Source organism: Halichoerus grypus, chromosome 2 (genome assembly GCF_964656455.1).
Source record: "Halichoerus grypus chromosome 2, mHalGry1.hap1.1, whole genome shotgun sequence".
NCBI classification, from domain to species: domain Eukaryota; kingdom Metazoa; phylum Chordata; class Mammalia; order Carnivora; family Phocidae; genus Halichoerus; species Halichoerus grypus.
Window position 1 is genome coordinate 172,623,118 of NC_135713.1, and position 9,113 is coordinate 172,632,230.

Sequence of the window (9,113 nt, forward strand, 5' to 3'; positions counted from 1 at the left end):
AAATGGACTTTATAGTAAAACAGGAGTAATGAGCTGGACACCACAGGGAAGTGAAGATGGTTAAAAAATGTTGTATATGTACAGCACTTTGCACAATTCTTGACACATAGTAGGTGCCTCCCTAAGCTCCTTCCCTCCCTCCTATAGGCAGACAGGTTCACTTTGCTGGGGGCCAGATGGCTGTGCTTACCTGTAGGACTATGAGTAACTTGGAGAGTGGAGATTCTACTTACCCCTGCACTCCTTCCCATCCTTCCCAGAGACCCCAGGCCCTCCCACCTCCTCAGTGATTCTTGTCGCTTTGGCTTTGGGATTTGGGCTCCCTCAAGACTTCAACCATATTTTAGTGTGAATGGAGTGTGGAGAACTGGTTTCCAGACGGGATTTGAGTGAGAGTAAGCCCAGGTGCATTATGGCTCTAAGGGCTGGAATTTGGAAGAGTGAGGAGCAGGAAAGTGAGGAAATGGGCCTCAATGGGGGAATGTGAGGACACCTAAGATAGATTGTTAGTTTCCTAACCTTGTCCCGGACAGTAGATGGCCCCCCACACCCCACCACTAAACTCACAGATGTGCAGAGATCTCTGACCTATGGTGTCAAACAGGATCCTTCTTCTGCAGGAGCTAGGACTGAGGCAGAAAGCTGTAGTGTGTCTTCTCCAAGACCTGAGTCTGGGGGCATGGGTTGAACAACATCAGCGTCCCTGAGGCCCTTCTCTGGTCTGTGTCCGGTGAAGCATGACCAGGCTGGCGTCAGCTTCAGCATTCCCCAGAGCAGAGCTGAGTACCTCCCACCTACCTCCCTTTGCTTCCTGGTACCCCACGGAGAACTGCCTTGTACCTGGCTCTGTCTTTAATTGGGGTGGTGGTGGGGGCAAGAGCAGATGTCCCAAGTCACTTCCACACCAGGCTTCAGGGATGAGGGCCAAGGGAGCAACTGAAGAGACTGCAGGCAGGATCTCAGAGTTTGGGGTGCGTGGCTTTGGGCACAGAGAACGAGTTGTTACTTACACTAGGTCTTGAGGGGTGGTCAGAGAAGTAAATGCTTAAATGGCAGAGGTGCAGGGAAGAGCTTCCAGGGAAGGGGGGGGCTGCAGCCCCCAGTATGGATGATGGGAATGATGAGATGTGTTAGGTGTGCACCTCAGCTGGCTACTTTCCATGCAAACGAACAGTTTGTCTGGATTTTCACGCTGTTCCCCTGATATAAGGCCCCGAAAGAGCGGTCGCTTGTGTTCGGTACTCCTGATTCTAACTCTGCCCCCATCATCCCACTATGTAAATTGGTTCATACGGAAGAGTCTAGAACAGCACCTGATACATAGTTAATACCGTAGAAGTGTCTATAAAAGAAAAGACATAACCAGCTGTCTGTGAGAGAACCAGTTCAAACCACCCAGTTTCCTTTCTGGGGCATGGCTTTATTTCAACAACTGGCTGCCTGCAAAGGGGAGACAGATGCTGTCTGGGGGCCACAGTGTCCTCAGGTCCCAGAGGGCAGTGTCAAAGCAAAGCTTCAGGAAAGAGCAGGATTCATCAGAGAATGGGAGCACAGAAAAGCAAGAAAGAGTTTCAATTTGGGCCAGGACAACTCCCAGGGACCTTCTGGGGCTGAGAGAGTTGGGGAGGGGAGGGGGCTCTGTGGCGTCTCCTCAAAGTCCCTCAGCCATACGGGCCCCAGTGCTCCCAGATCACTTAGACACGTGGTCTAGGTGTCTGATGTACTCCTGCACCCAGGCAACACTGGGGTTGGCGCAGATCTGTCGGCCCTGTCGGGTAAGGAAGCTGTGGAACAAGAAAGAGAAAGAGGGCAAATTGAGTCAGCAGGCAGAGAGGAGCCCAGCTCCTTCTCTACCCAGCTTGAGCTTCCCCACCTCTCTCTCTGCTGGACGTGGCCCCTTCACACAGAGAAGGACACTCCACTCTCTGTTGCTCCCCAAGGAGTCCGTGAAGACCCTACCACCAGCTCCCATTACCTCCCTGGAGGCCAAGCTCAGGCTGGGAAGTCCCCAGGGTGCTGCTCAGCTGGTTCTTCCTGTGCTCCCCCCACTTCCTAGCTAGTCCCACCCCTCTGCTTCCTTCTCCCAGGCCCTCCTGGTTCTCATATTTACACCCCCTTCCGCCCCGAGCATGGCCGAACTTACATGACCCCTGGGATGGGGCACTGGTCACTGGTCCTGTCATAACCTTTCACAAACCGGAGTGGGACCTTCCGTGAGATGTAGGTAAAACAGCACGGACCGGGGGTTAATTTATTAACTGGTTCTGCAAGGTAGGGGGCCATGTGATGATGAAAGCTTTTCCACAAAGAAGCGTAGACCTGTATCTCTATTGCCCAGAGCATCAGAGGAGGAGACCAGACCAGAGCACCTCGGAGGGAGTAAGGCCTGGCTTCTTGCAGCTCGTCCTCCTCTCCTTCTTAAATTATCCTTGTCTAGGGGCCCCTGGTTGGCTCGGCCAGTAGGGCATGTGACTCTTGATCTCAGGGTCGTGAGTTTGAGCCCCACGTTGGGTGTAGAGATGACTTAAAAAAAATTATCCTCCTCTAAAACCTCTCTTCCCTGCCCACGGCTGGCCCCTCCTGACTTCTCTCTGACCCTTCCCTAGGGCTGGGGTGTGACTCCCGGTTGAAGTGTTTCAAATTTCTGACAGTCTGCAGGATTTGGGAATAAGAAATCAGAATTCCTGGGAATTCTTAACTCATAAATTATTCCGTTTTCTTTTTAAGAATTGAGATGTAGTGTTCCATGATTCATCAAAAACTAATGATATAATGTATGGTGATTAACATAACATAATAAAATAACATTAAAAAAAAGAATTGAGGGGGCGCCTGGATGGCTCAGTCGTTAAGCATCTGCCTTCGGCTCAGGTCATGATCCCAGGGTCCTGGGATTGAGCCCCGCATCGGGCTCCCTGCTCCGTGGGGAGTCTGCTTCTCCCTCTCCCATTCCCCCTGCTTGTGTTCCCTTTCTCACTGTGTCTCTCTCTGTCAAATAAATAAATAAAATCTTTAAAAATAAACAAATAAAAATAAAAAATAAAAAAAGAATTGAGATGTAATTGACAATATAACATTGTATTTGTTTTAGGTGTACTGTATATTTTCCATAACACTTTATTTTCATGTTTCTAAATAATAATTCATGACCATATGCTAAACAATGAATTGCTTTTCTGTGATAGGGTTGTACTGAAAGTTTCAGAGGTTTTCTGTAAAAAACAAAAAAAAAAGGTAAGGTAATAAATGGTCTCTAAGTGTTATGACAAGATTATATACTCAATAACATGTGGAATGTTCTCTGGCAGATACAGTCGATAACAGAAAATATGGAAAAAAGGGAACATTGATACAAAATAAATGGTCAAGAAAAATTATTTAAAAAGTAGAAAAAAATACTACAGTTGTTTAATATTTAAAATATTTAAAATTTATCATTCAAAAATGAATTTTTAAAATACAGAAAGCATTAATTGCCCTATTTGTAGTCTTTATCTTTGTGTTGTAACAAATATTGCAAATGTAGAAACATTTTTTCCATTTTTGCATTGCTGTTGGCCAAATCGTTCAAACTGTGTCCAAGTGCATCTTCCAGTTGGGTGTTAGAATCTATAATCTTTCATACAAGCTTTTTTCCTTTTTTATCAATGGGAGTATCTTGTCTTCTTGTACTGACTAGTTTTTCCATTCAAGTCAATATTGCTTTTGTTAATTTAGATTTTATGTACGAATTAGCAAACGTTTCTGGTGTCACGTCCCAGTAGTCTACAACATTTACACATTTTCTCTTTGTATTTCTTCTGCAAAAGCATTTATAAAGAACTAGAGCCCTGTAACAATTATTCAAACACTGGGCAACATCCATGAACATTATTGTTCAAATAACAGAATATTCACATCTCCTAGCAGGAATCACAGTTGAAATGGCCCATTGAAGGACGTATTTTGCTTTTAAAACTTGTTCCTCGATACACCACTTACATGATTTATGCTAAGTGTACAAGGTAAACACTCAGCAGCAGACAGGGCCATGGACTCATACTTGTGACATGGCTACAGCTCCAAGCTGTCAGGTCCTGGTCACTTCCCCCCTGCGTGCTCCTGTCCCGGTTTCCGGAAATGCTGATCTTAACGTTACATCCCACGTGTCACGTGTTTCCTGCTTTTGCTCTACATGTCAGTGGATTCCTTTAAATCAGTAACACCTCCATATGGATTGTTAAGCTTTAATTCTTGCAAGAATTTTCCACATATTCCCAGTTTCTCAACTGAGTTTTCTTAGGACTTGGGATTTGGAAAAACATAGTTTCCTGACATGCTGAGAAGGAGTTGCCGCATGGACTTGCTAGGGGATGTCCAGGGTGGGCTACAGCAGGGCAGGACTGGCCCCCTCTATAGGAGAGGGTCCTCCTTCACGGGTCTCAAGAAAATGATAGAAGGGGGAGGTTTGCGATGTTATAAGGAGCAGAGCCTTGGCTACAAAGCATGAAAGCTACACTTGTCCTTGTCTCTGTTCCTGAAAGCTATGTGACTCCGGACAGGACACCCACCCTTTCCAAACCTGTCTCCTTAAAAAAAGGACATGGGGCAAGGACTGTGTATTGATTTATATACTGATGACTGTTGAAGTCAGGGCCTCCTTACCCCTGTGTAACAGACGGAGAACCTGAGGCTCAGGAGGCCTGAAAGAGACAAGGAAGGTCCACAAGCTGACCAGTGCAGAGCTTCTAGAATGAGGCTCGCTAGGAGTAGAGACAGTGTCTGCCTCTGTCCCTCACTGTAGCCCAGCGTGTTTACTGAAAGGGTGGCAGGAGTAGGCTTTTAATATATATTTGTTGAATGAATGAATGAATTCAACTTGAATCTATGTCTCCCTGACTGTAAAGCCAGTTATTTCTCCATTCTGGGTTGCTGTTCTCTGAAGAAGAAAAAAAAGAAGCTTCCATTGACTGAGTCTCTACCATAGGCCTGGTGTGTGGCTTAGTTCCTGACATGGCTGATCTCCATTCCTCACGCCAGCCTTTTGAGAAAGTATCCCTTCCCCCATCTGCAGATGAGAAGCCCCGCGATGATCACGGGAATCACCAGGAAGCATTAGGGAGGGAGCTCTATAGCTAGGTGCCGTCACAGTTCCTGGAAAACCGGCCATCATTCCTTGGACTAGCAGGGATGCCGGATCAGAGTGCTAGGATTGAGTGTATTTCTGTCTCTGATTTTGGTTGAAATACAGCTCCGGAGAATAGTTTCCTGGGAAATCTCCCTCCGGCCCCTGCCGCCGCCCCAGGGTCCCACTGTGCCACCTTCTCCTCTGGTTCCCGCCCCCTGCAGAGAGGAACCATGCCTGTTTAGGGCGGAAAGGGCAGTGAGCTGGGGGTCAGGACAGCTGGGGTCTAGCCCTGCCTTTCTCAGTCACCTGCTGTTGGAGTAGCCCGCATATATTTATTAGGAGCTTACTACATGCCAGGAGCAGCGGTATGCCATGGACATACTAGACAAACCTTAAACGGAGAGGGGCAAGGCTGCTATTGGGGTCTCAGGCTCAATGCCCCCACAAGCCAGGCAGACAGGCAGATAGGGTGCACGTGGTCCTGGCAGTGGGGGGCCCTAAGACCTGGGAGCGCACCCCCTGTCTAAAGGGACGGCCCCCACCACTTCAGTCTCAGTGAAAGCTTGTGGGAACTTGGGCTCCTGTCTGCTTGGTCTTCCATAGTTGCAAAAGAAACAAGAAATACAGATTTTTAAATGTTGGCAACCAATCAACATGTAAAACTCCATCTAAGCCACAAAGACAGTCTGAGCCTTTGCAGATTCCTTTGTCCCAGCCCATGCCTATGCGAGGGCTCCTGTATGTCTGCGAGAGGGCGCTAAGCAAGGAGCCCAGAGGGTGCTGGGTCAGCTTCTCTCTGCTAGGTACCCCAGGGCCAGGGAGGCTGCATTCAGAGGCAGGATTTTCTCTCCCCAAAGGAGGCAGAAATGAGTCCCAACCAGGAACGGGGAGAGACCCTTGGTAAAGATGCTGTCTGTTTTGCAGCCTATTCTGGACCACCCCCATCTCCCTGCAGCCCCCTGCTTCCAGCCACTGTACCATCTCTGTTCAGAAGAATAAGAGTAACAGGCCTCACCTTCATTGGCCTCAGTGTAGAGGACAGCAAGAATGAGGAGGAAGGCCAGGGTAGCCAGGATCACCTTCATCCTTCTGGCGGCTGACCAGCTGCAGGAACAGGATGGGGCTGAAGACTCCTGGGTTCCCTGACTCTTGAAACCTGGGCTCCGACCTTCCTTTATAAGAGGTTGCTGATGAGGAAGTCACGAGATAGAAAAATCCAAGATTGCATGGGAGTTTTGTTTCTTTGGAACTGTGACTGGTGACATATCTAAAATATGAGAACTGAGTCAGTTTATTCAAAGAGATGTAGAAGACAGAGAATGATCCCAGAATTCACATTTGGCTTGCATCTTGAGGGTGGTGGTAGGGGAAGGCCAGAGGCGAAGGGCTTTGGGGGAGAAATTGCCCTCCTTTTCTGTTCCTCCCCAGGGAGCCTGGTGAAGCCTCCTTGGGGGTGAGCCCATGTGGACCATGAGTCCAAAGGCCCAGGCAACTGTCTCAGGCTCAGGGATTCTAGGACCCACCAGGATGAGGATGTGGGGGCCCTGTGCTCTGTCTACCTCCAGCACCAGGCCTGGACTCAAGCCTGATGGGGACTGGGAGTGGGGTGCTGGATTTGGAGGGGATTCTGGGGTGGCTGGGCCTCACCAGCCAGGATTGGACTGAAACGCCTCACCTAGGGTGAGCTGGAGGCCCTGCCCTCTGCCCAGCACAGGGAGCTTGAGCGGATCCTCAGCAACCAAGGAAGGTGTACAAGGCTCTCTGCTCAGCCAGGGCTGCCTCCAGGACTGAGGCTGAGGGATGATTTCCTTCTGGCTCAAGCTGGGGGAGCTGGGGACAGGGCAATGTATCCCATAGAATACAATTGTATCTCGACACCCTTGAGTTTGTCCTGCAGGGGCCCTGCACAGGAACACCACAGTGGTCCGCCTGGGACTAGGAGATAGAGTGGCCAATCATCCTGGTTTGCCTGGGACGAGGGGTGGTCCTGGGATGTGGGACCTTCAGTGTTAACACAGGGATGATTTGGTCACCCCACTGAGAGGTCAGACAGATGTGGCTGTCCCCCACCTCTACTCCCACCAAAATCAGATTAAGCACCTGTGGGGTTTTTTTTCCAATTTTTTTTTATTGTGGTAAAATATATATAACATAACATTTGCCCTTGTAAACATTTTTAAGTGTGCAGTTCAGTGGTATTAGGTACATCCATATATTGTGCAATCATTACCACCATCCAAGCACAGAACTTTTTTTATCTTGCAAAACTGGAACTCTGCGCCCATCAAACAATAACTCCCCTCCCCTCCTCCCCGACCACTGGCTATTGGCGCTCTACTTTGTCTCTCTGAACTTGACTACTCTAGTATATATTACTGTATGATTCCTCATATATTAGTGGAATCATACAGTAGTTATTTTTGGTGACTGGCTTATTTCACCTAGCATGTCCTTAAGGATCATCCATTTTGTAGCATATGCCATAATTTCCTTCTAAGGCCAAATAATATTCCATTATATGGATATACCACATTTTGCTTATCCATTCATCTGTTGATGGACATTTGGGCTGCTTCTATGTTTTAGCTATTGTGAATAATGTTGCTGTGGATGGGGGTATACACATGTCTCTTTGAGACCCTGTTTTCAATTCTTTGGGGTATATACCCAAAAGTGGAGTTGCTGGATCATACAGTAAATCAATTTTTAATTTTTTGAGGAACCATCATACTGTTTTCCACAGCCTTTGTACCATTTTATATTCTCAACAACAATACACAAGACTTCCAATTTCTTTATATCTTTGCCAACATTTGTTATTTTCTGTTTTTTTTTTGGCTGTAGCCATACTAATGGATGTGGGGTGGTATCTCATTGTGGTTTTGATTTAAGCATCTGTATTTTTTTATCAGTTTTATATAAGGGGGTTCCAGGTAAGTTTGTTTGCAAAGAAAGTGTTTCCCTCCTAAAAAGAAAAATTTAAACCCCTGTTCTAATGGAAAGAATAGGAGCTTGTCCCCTTGGTTAGCACAACATCAGATGGGGGAGGGATGTTGGGGTTACACATGGGCAGGAGGATGGAAGAAGCTGATTCGTACAATTTCTTGGGTCTCTATGCCAATTCCTGGACTTCTGAAACTAAGTTACTGGTGACACTGAGTCATTTGCCTTTTGTGCTTTGGTAAGCAATGTGCACTCCTCTCCTGGACCTTCAGTCCTGCTTGACTGCTTCCCCTATTCAAAGGAGCAGGGCTAGGGGCGCCTGAGTGGCTCAGTCGTTAAGCATATGCGTTCGGCTCAGGTCATGATCCCAGGGTCCTGGGATTGAGACCCGCATCGGGCTCCCTGCTCGGCGGGAAGACTGCTTCTCCATCTCCCACCCCCTGCTTGTGTTCCCTCTCTCGCTGTGTCTCTCTCTGTCAAAATAAATAAATAAAATCTTAAAACAACAACAACAACAAAAAAAAAAACCCCAAAGGAGCAGGGCTGGGCTGGGGGAGGGGGACTTGGGAAGGATTAAGGCTCCAAGGTTTTTATCTTTTTGGTGAAGTTGTTTTTGTTTTACACACGGCAACGTACAACAATGGTGGGGCCCACGATAGACTGTATGTTAGTTTCCTGAATTTTACTGTTTTCTCAGCCATTCCCAGGGCACTTTTGCTGAATGCTGAAAATCAGAGCCTTTGTCTACAGCTCTTTTCAGCCAACCCTTCCTCAGATGTTCATTGCTACCAGAGAAGGAAGTGGGGTAGGTTCAGCTGGATTTGCCCTAGCTGCACCCATGCTGACTTGCAGTGCGCATTTCCTTTTTTAAGTGCCAACAAAGCGTTTCTTACCAAGAACTGCATAGGTATAGAATCTTGCCCAGTACAGAAGTAGCTGATTACTCTCAAGTTCATCCATCTTTCCCCTTCCTTTTGGGAAAGTTGGTTGCGTTTGCTGGTCTTTAATATTCTACAAACTCCCTGCCTCCCAAGAATCCACAAAGGTTATCAGTCTCTAACTG

General features: G+C 47.4%; 1 protein-coding gene across 1 annotated transcript; it reads right to left on the minus strand.

Moving 5' to 3' along the window:
* Positions 1–1,371: 1,371 nt before the first annotated feature.
* LOC118528690 (regakine-1-like) lies at positions 1,372–6,277 on the minus strand. The gene is made up of 3 exons (XM_036081202.2): positions 6,123–6,277; positions 2,144–2,264; positions 1,372–1,784 (listed from the first exon to the last, which is right to left on the minus strand). Exons 1-3 carry the CDS (start codon positions 6,190–6,192, stop codon positions 1,691–1,693), a joined length of 285 nt encoding a protein of 94 aa, XP_035937095.1. The 5' UTR covers positions 6,193–6,277; the 3' UTR covers positions 1,372–1,690.
* Between the last annotated feature and the right edge of the window lie 2,836 nt (positions 6,278–9,113).

What these genes read in the sequence shown, in the direction of transcription:
- LOC118528690 (XM_036081202.2), bottom strand. Translation starts at nt 6,192, where the DNA reads ATGAAGGTGATCCTGGCTACCCTGGCCTTCCTCCTCATTCTTGCTGTC. An exon ending in CTACACTGAGGCCAATGAAG is followed by an intron (nt 2,265 to 6,122) that starts GTGAGGCCTGTT and finishes CCTACCTTGCAG; the next exon opens with AACCAGTTAATAAATTAACC. An exon ending in TGCCCCATCCCAGGGGTCAT is followed by an intron (nt 1,785 to 2,143) that starts GTAAGTTCGGCC and finishes CTTGTTCCACAG; the next exon opens with CTTCCTTACCCGACAGGGCC.